The 14375-nt window shown below is 38.4% G+C and overlaps 1 protein-coding gene across 1 annotated transcript in view; it reads right to left on the reverse strand.

Moving 5' to 3' along the window:
- Positions 1-4060, reverse strand: part of LOC308095624 (G-protein coupled receptor 20-like) — a gene marked incomplete at both ends in the record, with an annotated part of 7667 nt that extends 3607 nt beyond the window's left edge. Inside the window, one exon of the mRNA XM_080442675.1 lies at positions 4028-4060. Coding sequence (XP_080298801.1) covers positions 4028-4060 — 33 coding nt within the window. The remainder of the gene's footprint in view (positions 1-4027) is intronic.
- Between the last annotated feature and the right edge of the window lie 10315 nt (positions 4061-14375).

Here is a 14375-nt window from a genome sequence, read left to right on the forward strand (position 1 = left end):
GAGCCATTATAATATATAATAATATATATTGTAATATAATATATATTATAATAATATTAAATAATATATTAAGTATATTATATATTATTACATATTCATTAATGTTAAATATTATAATTATTCATATATAAAATTAATATATATATATATATATATATATATATATATATATATATATATATATATATATATATATATATATATATATATATATATATATATAATTATATTATAACATATTATTATAATTATATTATAATATAATAAATAGTATATTAATTAATTAATTAATTAATTAATATATTATAGTATACATTATTAAATATAATAATATATTATATTATAGTAATATATTATAGTAATATATTAAATAATATAATAATATTATAAATAATATTATATAAATATAAATAATATTATTTAAAAAAAAAAAAAAAAAAAATATATATATATATATATATATATATATATATATATATATATATATATATATATATATATATATATATATATATATATATATATATATATATATATATATATATATATATATATATATATATATATATATATATATGAGCCAGTCTTTTGAACAGCTCTTGGAAAGGAACGGATCCCCCCTTCAAAGAGCCATAAATCCCATCTCTACTTAGCTCAAAGAACGTTTCCTCCTGATAGCCAATTAGAAAGTAGAGACACATTACCCATGATGCAACGCCATGACAGCTAAACACAAAAACATTAATAACAGCTAAACAAAAAAAAACATTAGTAGCAATACATTAGGGGGGCTTTTCAAGTTCAACGTTTCCTTTGTATCTAGAAACCGGTTGCTTTGTCAATTATGCAATTATTTGGGGTTGCACCGTGGCAGACAGGATCAGTGCTACTCCGACCTATATATACACAGGCCAGACTGTTATTAATTGGATGTGGAAGTGATGGAAATATCGGAACCAGTCTTCCAGCCATATGACATCATGCAGAGGTACGAGCTGGGCCTTGGCACAGATGGTTGTGTGACTGAAAATCGTAATCTGATCCCATCTGTAAAATATTTTCACGTTATTATTTCTGCAGGCCACATTTTTCAAATCGGCCTCATCATGGCGCTATAGAGCCACTTCCCGTTTTGGCCTTGCACAATTAAAATAATGTAATAATAAATAAATAACTGCATTGTATTGTTTTTTTTTCTAAATTACTATTGCTCCTACAGATGTTGTCCAAACATAACGCAGATTTTTCATATGGAGCACAGCACATGTTTCTAGTTGGTTGTGTAACTTGCTGCCCAGAAGAGCAAAATCTGTGTACCTGAACAAGTAGCCTAAATGTATTGAATTGTTTTAGTGGAGCTTCTATGCTTGGGGGAAGAGCAGTGGTGGAAAAAGTACTCAAATTTTGTACTTACTGTAAGTAAAAAATATTAATTCTGCAATGTAGAAATAGTCTGTTACAATAAGTAAAAGTCCGGAATTCTGAAGTGGTTAATGCATGTTTTGTAATAATAATCAAAATCTACAAAGTAACTAGTAACTAAAGTTTTTAAATATTTGTAGTGGAGTAAAAATATTTGTCTCTGAGATGTAGTGGAGTGGAAGTAAAAGTATTGAAAATTGGAAATACTCCAGTAAAGTAAAAGTACCTCAAATTGTACTTACTGTAAGTACAGTACTTGAGTACATTTACTTAGTTACTTTACACCACTGCTAGTGCCCACATTTCCTGTATTCTTGCAGTGTGTTAACATGTGAAGCTTTGCTTGTTGTTGACTGTTTCTGTTATGATATCTAGCTGCTGCACTGACTGCAAGCTAATCTTCTAATTGGCTCACATGACGTTTCCTCCTGACAGCCAATTAGAGAGTAGAGACACATTACCCATGATGCAACGCAATGATAGTTAAACACAAAAACATGAATAACAGCTAAACAAAAAAATATTAAACAATACATTATGGGGGGCTTTTCAAGTTCAAGATCAACGTTTCCTTTTTTATCTAGAAACCGGTTACTTTGTCAATTATGCAAATGATTTGGGTTGCACCGTGGCAGTCAGGATCAGTGCTGCTGTGACGTATATATACACAGGTCGGACTGGCTATGTTTGGATGTGGAAATGATAGAAATATCAAAATCAGTCTTCCTCCCAGTACATTCAGAATGATCCTACCTGACATGGCTGGCAGTGAAAGTGACTGAAGGTCAAGTTCTCTGATCCCATCCATACAACATTTTCGTTATTATTTCTGCAGGCTATATTTTTCAAATCGGCCTCATCATGGCATAGGGCCACTTCCCGTGTTGGCCTCGCACAATAAAAACAATATAATAATAAAGAAATAACTATATTGTATTGTTGTTTTTTCTAAATTACTATTGCTCCTAGATTTTGTCCAAACATCAAGCAAATTGGTACACATCATTCATATGGAGCACAGCACATTCTAGTTGGTAGTGTAACTTTCTGCCCAGAAGAGGAACAAGTAGCCTAAATGTATTGAATTGTTTTAGTGGAGCCTCTATGTTTAGGGAAGACAGTGCCCACCTTTCCTGTATTCTTGCAGTGTGTTAACATGTAAAGCTTTGCTTGTTGTTGACTATTATCTTGTTGTTATGATATCTAGCTGCTGCACTGACTGCAAGCTAATCATCTAATTGGCTCACATGACGTTTCCTCTGACAGCCAATTAGAGAGTAGAGACACATTACCCATGATGCAACGCCATGACAGCTAAACTCAAAAACATTAATAACAGCTAAACAAAAAAATATTAAACAATACATTAGGGGGGCTTTTCAAGTTCAAGATCAACGTTTCCTTTTTATCTAGAAAGTGGTTACTTTGTCAATTATGCAAAGTATTTTGGGTTGCACCGTGGCAGTCAGGATCAGTGCTACTGTCACCTATATATACACAGGCCAGACTGTTGATGATTGGATGTGGAAATGATGATAATGGTGCCAAGACGCAGTCTCCCTGTCAGTTCATGCAGAGGTGTACTAAATCAGGCCCTGACATAACTGGTTGTGAAAATGACTGAAAAGTAACATCTGAAATCTGATCTCATCTGCAATACATTTTCACATTCTGCAGGCAACATCTTTCAAATCGGCCTCATCATGGTGCTATAGAGCCACTTCCCGTTTTTGGCCTCGCACAATTAAAATAATACAATAACAAAGAAATAACTGTATTGTATTGTTGTTGTTTTTCTTTTTGGTAGTGTAACTTGCTGCCCAGAAGAGGAACAAGTAGCCTATAAATGAATTGAATTGTTTTAGTGGAGCCTCTATGTTTAGGGAAGCGCAATGGTGGAAAAAGTACTATTATTTTTTTACTTAAGTAAAAGTTAATACTGCAATGTAGGAATAGTCTGTTACAAGCAAAAGGAATTCAAAATTGACTTGAGTAAAAGTACAAAAGCATTGGTATCAAAAAAGTACCAAAAGTAAAAGTACTCATTATGCAGAATGTCCCAATTCACAACTTTTCAATTGTATAGAATGTATAAAAATCTTTTGAAAATAGCAGATCTACAAGCTCACAATGCATTGTGACCTTGTAGATCAGCTATTTTCAAATGGCCAAAATGTATAGGGCTGAAGTGGTTAATGTATGTTTTGTACTAATCATCAAAATCTACAACAAAGTAACTAGTAACAAACTGTCATGATTTATGACCTTTATCTGCTTGACCCAGCACACATAACATGTGGTGAATCACTCATCTACGTAAGCATATTGATATCCAATACGATGACCACCAGCTACTTTATCAGAGAGACTGACGTCTGTGCACAATGATACGAGATGCATGTTCTGTTCTAGTCTATCTATTCTGTATCTTGTCATAGGTTCTTGTCCTTGTTTTCATATCTTCGATCTGGTCACGTCATGTGTCCACTGTCCAATACTGTATATATAGTCTCTATGTGTGTAGTAGCCTATTACACTTCAGAACCTTGTAGAGTAATACTGCCTGGTGTCATCATGTTCTCTGCTCAACTGAAACATCACTCACCACCCTTAGATGGAGACCCATAGGGGACCACATGGTTGGTCAACCGAAATCACAACACTAAAGTTTTCAAATAATTGTATTGGAGTAAAAAGTACAATATTTGTCTCTGAGATGTAGTGGAAGTATTGAAAATTTGAAATACTCCAGTAAAGTAAAAGTAGCTCAAAATTGTAAGTACACTACTTAAGTAAATGTATTTAGTTACTTTACACCACTGCTAGTGCCCACCTTTCCTGTATTCTTGCAGTGTGTTAACATGTGAAGCTTTGCTTGTTGTTGACTGTTGTGATATCTAGCTGCTGCATTGACTGCTAGGTAATCATCTAATTGGCTCACATGACGTTTCCTCTGACAGCCAATTAGAGAGTAGAGACACATTACCCATGATGCAACGCCATGACAGCTAAACTCAAAAACATTAATAACAGCTAAACAAAAAAATATTAAAACATATATTATGGGGGCTTTTCAAGTTCAATGTGTCCTTTTTTAGCTAGAAACTTTGTCAATTATAAAAAATATTTTGGTTGCACCGTGGCAGTCAGGATCAGTGCTACTGTGACCTATATATACACATGTCGGACGGGCTCATATTGGATGCGGAAATGATGGAATTAACTGATCCAGTCTTCCTGCCGGTTCATGTTGACACAGTCCCTACCGAAACCGGTTGGAATAATGACTGATAAATGGTTTCTGATCCCATCTATATAACATTTTCACATTATTATTTCTGCAGGCCACATTTTTCAAATCGGACTCATGATGGCCCTAAAGAGCCACTTCCCATTTTGGCCTCGCACAATAAAAACTATATAATAATAAAGAAACAACTATTGTATTGTTGTTGTTTCTAAATTACTATTGCTCCTACAGATTTTGTCCAAACATCACGCACATCGGTATACATAGTCATTCATATGGAGCACAGCATATGTTTCTAGTTGGTAGTGTAACTTGCTGCCCAGAAGAGGAACAAGTAGCCTAAATGTATTGAATTGTTTTAGTGGAGCCTCTATGTTTAGGGAAGAGCAGTGGTGGAAAAAGTACTACAATATTTTACTTAAGTAAAAGTATCAATACTGCAATGTAGAAATAGTCTGTTACAAATAAAATCCGGAATTCAAAATGTACTTGAGTAAAAGGACAAAAGTATTGGTATCAAAATGTACTTAAAGTACCAAAAGTAGAAAGTACTCATTATGTAGAATGTCCCATTTCACATCCTTTCAAATGTATAAAAATCTTTTGAAAACAGATCTACAAGCTCACAATGTGTCGCATTGTGAGATTGTAGATCGGCTATTTTCAAATGGCCGAAATGTATATAGGGCTAAAGTAGTTAATGTATGTTTTGTAATAATCATCAAAATCTACAAAGTAACTAGTAACTAAAGTTTTAAAATAATTGTAGTGGAGTAAAAGAATAATATTTGCCTCTGAGATATAGTGGAGTAGAAGTAAAAGTACTGAAAATTGGAAATACTCCCATAAACAAAAAAATACCTAAAAATGTTACTTAAGTACAATACTTGAGTAAATTATAATATAATACTTAGTTACTTTACATCACTGGGGAAGAGCATATGTTCCTGTATGTTTGGATTCCAGTGCCATCAGACCATAAAAACATATAACTGTACTTCAGTCACCTCTCCGACCATATCCTTCCTGATCCTGAGCGTTGATTTGCTACAACATACAATTCACCCATTTTCAACCTTATCTTCATGTAAATGGTCCTCACTAATGCTCATATGCTCACTCTGCGTCGCATTGATAGGCTATATAGACAGTTCAGAAACCTGCCTACCAATGACATCATCAATGGCGATTCCAAGCTAATAGAAATTACAGCCATTCTCTTCTTGGAAAGTTAGCATGTGAAGTAGAAGCCATTGTTCTTGCATTAATACAAAATGAAGTTACTGCGAGCTGTCGAGCGCCAGCTATCCTGAGGGAAACTTCGGAGGGAACCAGCTACTAGATGGTTCGATTAGTCTTTCGCCCCTATACCCAGGTCGGACGACCGATTTGCACGTCAGGACCGCTGCGGGCCTCCACCAGAGTTTCCTCTGGCTTCGCCCTGCCCAGGCATAGTTCACCATCTTTCGGGTCCTATCGCGCGCGCTCATGCTCCACCTCCCCGACGGAGCGGGCGAGGCGGGCCGGTGGTGCGCCCGACGCCGGAGCGGCCGGGATCCCACCTAGGGCGGCGCGCGCCGCCCTTCACTTTCATTGCGCCACGGGGTTTCGAGCGAGCCCTCCGACTCGCGCGCGCGTTAGACTCCTTGGTCCGTGTTTCAAGACGGGTCTGGTGGGTAGCCGACATCGTCGCCGACCCCTAGCGCCCGCTGTACGAGGGCCGGTCCCCGCCCGAGCGGCGCGACGCGGTCAGGACGCACTGAGGACAGTCCGTCCAGGTCGACAGTCGCACCGGGGGCGAGGGGCCCCGTGCCCGGCCGCAGCCGGGCAGAACGCAGAGATACCTCAGTCCACGGCCCCGGGGGGAAACGGCGAAGTCGGGGCACGGGCGCTGTAAAGCTCAGGCGCGCGAGCAACCTGAGCCACCTTCGCCGCGAGCCCTTCCAGGCCGACCCAGAGCCGGTCGTGTTTCTGAATGGGAGAGAGGAGGGGAGGCGACTTATTGATCCAGTCCACAGCTTTTCCTTAACTGTTCCAGGTCTCTCAGCTACCCTATTCATGCTGAGAACCTCTTAGACCAGTGGTTCTCAACCTTTTCAGGTCGCGACCCCCCAAAATATTTGAACTGGTACCCCCCCCAAAATAGAATCATGTGGGGACCCCCCTGAGGGTCCTGACCCACAGGTTGAGAACCACTGTCTTAGTGCAACACATAATCAATATGCTTTTTCCCTCCACATGCAAAGAAATGTGCCCTATTTGGTATATTTTATACATATAGCTCTGTATGGAAAGAACACTGAACCCCTGTGCATACACTATATGCAGATGTTTGACTGAATTTGACTCAAACATTAACATTGAATCACGCTGAATAACAGCTTCCGTCAGATAAAGGTGAGGTAATGTTTTGAAATCTCTCAAATCTAAAGTGTGGAGTAAGTCCCAAATACACACTTATTCTCTCTCTCTCTCTCTCTCTCTCTCTCTCTCTCTCTCTCTCAGACAAATATCACACACACACACACACACACACACACACACACACACACACACACACACACACACACACACACACACACACACACACACACACACACACACACACACACACACACACACACACACACACACACACACACGCACACACACACACACAAAGAGGAAGAGTAATGACCCACAAGGATGAAAAATGGTCAACATCAGCGCTAGTTAATCCAGAGAGGGAGACTTACAAAGTCTCTCTCCGTGTCTTATAAACACTGTGTTCTTCTACTGTACGCTTCCATTGGACGCGAGAAAATACACACTCAGAAAGGATGTGACATTTCCAACAAACCCACGCACCAACTGAGTAAGGGGCAACATACTTTATTCTACATGGTATAGTGTGTGACATGTCAATATGTGTCTGTATTTAACACACCTTTCACAGTTGACGTAAGACTTGTTGCTGACTAGACATTTGAATGTGATAAACATGGCACATGCTGTTAATTGTGTAGGATCTAAAACACAAATTTGTTTAAATATGTTCCATGACGGTAGGTCTGGGGGAAAGACAAAGAGAAATATAGCTGCAAGCGTGATAAGCGGGGCCAGGGAATGCAGAAAGAAAAAAGAAAGAAGCAATGATAAGTAATATGCACAATAAGCCATAGAAACATAGAAGAATGAACTTGAGAGAAAGAAGACCATGCAATTAACAAATGAGCATTTTAAACCCTCACTAACCCTAACCTCAGTAAAACAACACCTAAGCCTATCCTCAAGAAACACTATGTGTAAACCCAAGAATGCCAAATCATGATCACCTCAATACATTGTCGCGGACATCGAACCAGCGATCTACGGACTCCGAGGTTGCCTCTCTTCTCATTGAGCTACTGTAGATATATGGCCTCCCTCGTAGTGTCTGTTGATATTTATAAGTATTTCCGTCCATTATGAACCAAGCCTCTGTGTCCCGAATTACTCTAGATCACTGGTTCACAAACCATTTACCAATAAAGGCATTTTTGTGTCTCCTCGGAACGAAAACTAGTGAAAGTAGCCGATCTACAAGCTCACAAAACGTTGCTATCTGAAAAGTTGTGAGATTGTAGATCGGCTATTTTCACAATGAAGTTTGTCATACATTGCAAAAACATACTCTCTCCAAGATGCATTTCATGTTACCTTTAACAGTTGCACATGCATTAATTGATACAGTCATGTTTTGTGCGATACAATTGAAAAGTAGCCAGCAAAAGATGAGGCTTGAACTGGTGACCAGAACCAGTGAAAAAATAATTCACACTAACACTAACACTAAGATCACTCGTTCACAAACCATTTACCAATAGAGAAATTGTATGTCTCCTCGAAACCGAAACCAGTGAAAGCAGCCGATCTACAAGCTCACAAAACGTTGCTATCTGAAAAGTTGTGAGATTGTAGATCGGCTATTTTCACAATGAAGTACGTCATACATTGAAAAAACATACCCTCTCAATTAAGCATTTCATGTTATCTTTACCGTTTGCACATGTATTCATTGATACAGTCATGTTTTTTGCAATTCAACTTAAATGAGTCTGCATCAAGTGAGGCTTGAACCGCATGTATGTGTTAGAGGCAGATGAATAATTGTCATAAAACTGCAATATTCATTGGCGCATTAAAGCTTCATTTTTTCACTTATGGAAAATCCGCTACATCGCTTTGTCGGCATAGGTCCAAAGTTCATGTGTAAAAAGTTTCGTGCAGATTACTCAAAAATCCCTGGAGGAGATGTTTTTCATATAATTCAAAATGGTGGGAGATCTAAAGGTCAGAGGTCAAAAGTCAGAGTGTGAAAGAGTAGACGCATGTGTGTATTTATTGCTGTAGGTCAAACAGGGCATGAGTTGTACCTCTTCAAAGTTGGCATTTTCAATTGAGTGCTATAGCCCCACCTTTTGACGAAAGATTGTGAGATTTATTTCTTGATAGTTTTTCATGACGATCTATCATATGGCCGAGTTTCGTAAAAAGCGTATGCACGGTTAAGCCAGAACTGCCAAAAGTGGCAGAAGAAGAAAAAACTAGAAAAAGTGCTCCTCAGAGCACAGGTCTCCGCCAGGTCAGGTACGTTATTCTGGCCTCCTGGTGGCGCTATAATAGGCCAATGTGAAAAGGGTGCCATTTATTCTTAGGTCTTTCACGGCAATCAGACACTGCATTCATGATTTGAGGCATTTTGTTCCAAAAATTTGTTTTGCTAAATTAGACCTGCTGGTGGCGCTATAACAGGCCAATGTGAAAAGGGTGGCATTTCTTCCTCGGCTTAGTGGGAATGTGCGTGTGAAAATTCACGGAAATCGCAAGCTGCGTGCATAGTTTGAGGCTTTTTGTTCAAAACGGACCAATCCTGCAAACTTTGGAAGCCAACCATAGGCAATGAGGATGGAATATGGGAAATCGGACAATTTCGTGTTGATTACATGACTATAGAGATACTGTGTACCGATTTGCATGACGTTTGGATAAAATCTGTAGGAGTAATGTAAAGAAAAAGGGTTTTGCACAAATCGGCCTCCTGGTGGCGCTATAACACGCCCATGTGAAAAAAATGGGGCAGAGGTTCTGAATTGGCATCCAGGGAGTGTGTGTGCACAGTTTCGGAGCAACCGGGCCAACGGTGCCGGAGATTAGCTGCTAACACACAGACAGGACGGACACACACACACACACACACACACACACACGGACGGACGGACAGGGGGCAAAACATACTCTCTCGCCATGCCTTTCGGCCTGGCGGAGACAATAAAGGCAACATTAAGACGGAGCCTGCTGCCATGCTGGCAGCCTGGCCCCGTAATGAAAGAAACAGAGAGAAGTTAAGCAAGGATGTGGTAGAACTGCTCAAATATATCTGAATATAAACACAGTTTCTACTTAACACCTGAAAGTGATCATTCAGCTCTCTGTCTGTCAGTTAGTCCAGCATTGTAAGATGTTAGAACCTTTAGCTGCATGCTCACAGGCCTGAAGACCAGTCACTCAATGGAGCAACTTAAATCATTAATTATAACTGTATATCCAACATTAGAAGTAACCACGAATAATAACAGACTAATAGTTCAAGTTGTTAGTGTACCAGTTTACAGGAAATCATATTAGTTTGAAATCAACATGTCATAAAATGCTAATGTCAAAGAAAATGTGGAATAGGCTATTGGCTAGATTTACACAATCTTATTTCAAACTACTACTACTACTACTACTACTACTACTACTACTACTAATATATTATTATTATTATTACTATCATTATTATCATGTATTTACTATTTTCCTAACTCTTTAAAATGATTTCACCAAAATCAAAGAGGCAACCTCAAATGTGATTATTCTGCTAAATTTGCAGCTGTTTAAGGGAAATAGACTCATTGGTTATGAGGGAAGTGTCTTCCTCCTTACAAAAAACAGACGGATGAGTTCCTATCTGTTAACATGTCCTGCTGAAGAAGGTCTTAACACTCTTCATCATCACACAGACAGCTGGATATAACATGGCCAGGGTCCTACAGTAGATTCACATCAACATCTTCTTATAGCACTAAGATAAGATCATATAAATCCAAGTTATGCCATTAACATGGATGTATGATCCATAACAGTTGTATACCGACCAGTGAGATTTACTGTATGTCATGTTATGTGGCTGATGCATCCTTTTTTCCATTCGTCATCACACATCATTTTAGATTTTACACTCACAGTATATGATGATGAGATGGATCTATATCCTAAAAGTCAAAGGAAGGGTGACAGTTCAGATCTTTGGAATAGCTAGGAAAGTTTGGTATGGGAATTGATAAATCAGTAACCTTCACCCCCTCCCTTTCATTTGTCAAGTGAACATCTCAGTAGTCAACTCCTAATCTATGTTATTGCCCAAATGCTGGAAAAAGATGATGCACTTAGATCTTTTGTGCGCACTACATAAAAGTAAAAGATCTAAATAAATAAGTAAATATGTATTTCAGTCATCTTTTCACCACAGTCTAAGCAATCTGGAAAAAACCAAATTACTCTAGATCACTGGTTCACAAACCATTTACCAATAAAGGCATTTTTGTGTCTCCTCGGAACGAAAACTAGTGAAAGTAGCCGATCTACAAGCTCACAAAACGTTGCTATCTGAAAAGTTGTGAGATTGTAGATCGGCTATTTTCACAATGAAGTTTGTCATACATTGCAAAAACATACTCTCTCCAAGATGCATTTCATGTTACCTTTAACAGTTGCACATGCATTAATTGATACAGTCATGTTTTGTGCGATACAATTGAAAAGTAGCCAGCAAAAGATGAGGCTTGAACTGGTGACCAGAACCAGTGAAAAAATAATTCACACTAACACTAACACTAAGATCACTCGTTCACAAACCATTTACCAATAGAGAAATTGTATGTCTCCTCGAAACCGAAACCAGTGAAAGCAGCCGATCTACAAGCTCACAAAACGTTGCTATCTGAAAAGTTGTGAGATTGTAGATCGGCTATTTTCACAATGAAGTACGTCATACATTGAAAAAACATACCCTCTCAATTAAGCATTTCATGTTATCTTTACCGTTTGCACATGTATTCATTGATACAGTCATGTTTTTTGCAATTCAACTTAAATGAGTCTGCATCAAGTGAGGCTTGAACCGCATGTATGTGTTAGAGGCAGATGAATAATTGTCATAAAACTGCAATATTCATTGGCGCATTAAAGCTTCATTTTTTCACTTATGGAAAATCCGCTACATCGCTTTGTCGGCATAGGTCCAAAGTTCATGTGTAAAAAGTTTCGTGCAGATTACTCAAAAATCCCTGGAGGAGATGTTTTTCATATAATTCAAAATGGTGGGAGATCTAAAGGTCAGAGGTCAAAAGTCAGAGTGTGAAAGTTGTTCATCATGAGTAGACGCATGTGTGTATTTATTGCTGTAGGTCAAACAGGGCATGAGTTGTACCTCTTCAAAGTTGGCATTTTCAATTGAGTGCTATAGCCCCACCTTTTGACGAAAGATTGTGAGATTTATTTCTTGATAGTTTTTCATGACGATCTATCATATGGCCGAGTTTCGTAAAAAGCGTATGCACGGTTAAGCCAGAACTGCCAAAAGTGGCAGAAGAAGAAAAAACTAGAAAAAGTGCTCCTCAGAGCACAGGTCTCCGCCAGGTCAGGTACGTTATTCTGGCCTCCTGGTGGCGCTATAATAGGCCAATGTGAAAAGGGTGCCATTTATTCTTAGGTCTTTCACGGCAATCAGACACTGCATTCATGATTTGAGGCATTTTGTTCCAAAAATTTGTTTTGCTAAATTAGACCTGCTGGTGGCGCTATAACAGGCCAATGTGAAAAGGGTGGCATTTCTTCCTCGGCTTAGTGGGAATGTGCGTGTGAAAATTCACGGAAATCGCAAGCTGCGTGCATAGTTTGAGGCTTTTTGTTCAAAACGGACCAATCCTGCAAACTTTGGAAGCCAACCATAGGCAATGAGGATGGAATATGGGAAATCGGACAATTTCGTGTTGATTACATGACTATAGAGATACTGTGTACCGATTTGCATGACGTTTGGATAAAATCTGTAGGAGTAATGTAAAGAAAAAGGGTTTTGCACAAATCGGCCTCCTGGTGGCGCTATAACACGCCCATGTGAAAAAAATGGGGCAGAGGTTCTGAATTGGCATCCAGGGAGTGTGTGTGCACAGTTTCGGAGCAACCGGGCCAACGGTGCCGGAGATTAGCTGCTAACACACAGACAGGACGGACACACACACACACACACACACACACACACACACACACACGGACGGACGGACAGGGGGCAAAACATACTCTCTCGCCATGCCTTTCGGCCTGGCGGAGACAATAAAGGCAACATTAAGACGGAGCCTGCTGCCATGCTGGCAGCCTGGCCCCGTAATGAAAGAAACAGAGAGAAGTTAAGCAAGGATGTGGTAGAACTGCTCAAATATATCTGAATATAAACACAGTTTCTACTTAACACCTGAAAGTGATCATTCAGCTCTCTGTCTGTCAGTTAGTCCAGCATTGTAAGATGTTAGAACCTTTAGCTGCATGCTCACAGGCCTGAAGACCAGTCACTCAATGGAGCAACTTAAATCATTAATTATAACTGTATATCCAACATTAGAAGTAACCACGAATAATAACAGACTAATAGTTCAAGTTGTTAGTGTACCAGTTTACAGGAAATCATATTAGTTTGAAATCAACATGTCATAAAATGCTAATGTCAAAGAAAATGTGGAATAGGCTATTGGCTAGATTTACACAATCTTATTTCAAACTACTACTACTACTACTACTACTACTACTACTACTACTAATATATTATTATTATTATTACTATCATTATTATCATGTATTTACTATTTTCCTAACTCTTTAAAATGATTTCACCAAAATCAAAGAGGCAACCTCAAATGTGATTATTCTGCTAAATTTGCAGCTGGTTAAGGGAAATAGACTCATTGGTTATGAGGGAAGTGTCTTCCTCCTTACAAAAAACAGACGGATGAGTTCCTATCTGTTAACATGTCCTGCTGAAGAAGGTCTTAACACTCTTCATCATCACACAGACAGCTGGATATAACATGGCCAGGGTCCTACAGTAGATTCACATCAACATCTTCTTATAGCACTAAGATAAGATCATATAAATCCAAGTTATGCCATTAACATGGATGTATGATCCATAACAGTTGTATACCGACCAGTGAGATTTACTGTATGTCATGTTATGTGGCTGATGCATCCTTTTTTCCATTCGTCATCACACATCATTTTAGATTTTACACTCACAGTATATGATGATGAGATGGATCTATATCCTAAAGGTCAAAGGAAGGGTGACAGTTCAGATCTTTGGAATAGCTAGGAAAGTTTGGTATGGGAATTGATAAATCAGTAACCTTCACCCCCTCCCTTTCATTTGTCAAGTGAACATCTCAGTAGTCAACTCCTAATCTATGTTATTGCCCAAATGCTGGAAAAAGATGATGCACTTAGATCTTTTGTGCGCACTACATAAAAGTAAAAGATCTAAATAAATAAGTAAATATGTATTTCAGTCATCTTTTCACCACAGTCTAAGCAATCTGGAAAAAACATCAAACCAGCTTAAAAGTCTGTTTTCTTTCCTTTTCGTTTT

The sequence above is a fragment of the Gymnoscopelus braueri genome, assembly GCF_963280865.1.
Source record: "Gymnoscopelus braueri genome assembly, chromosome: 11".
NCBI lineage: Eukaryota > Metazoa > Chordata > Actinopteri > Myctophiformes > Myctophidae > Gymnoscopelus > Gymnoscopelus braueri.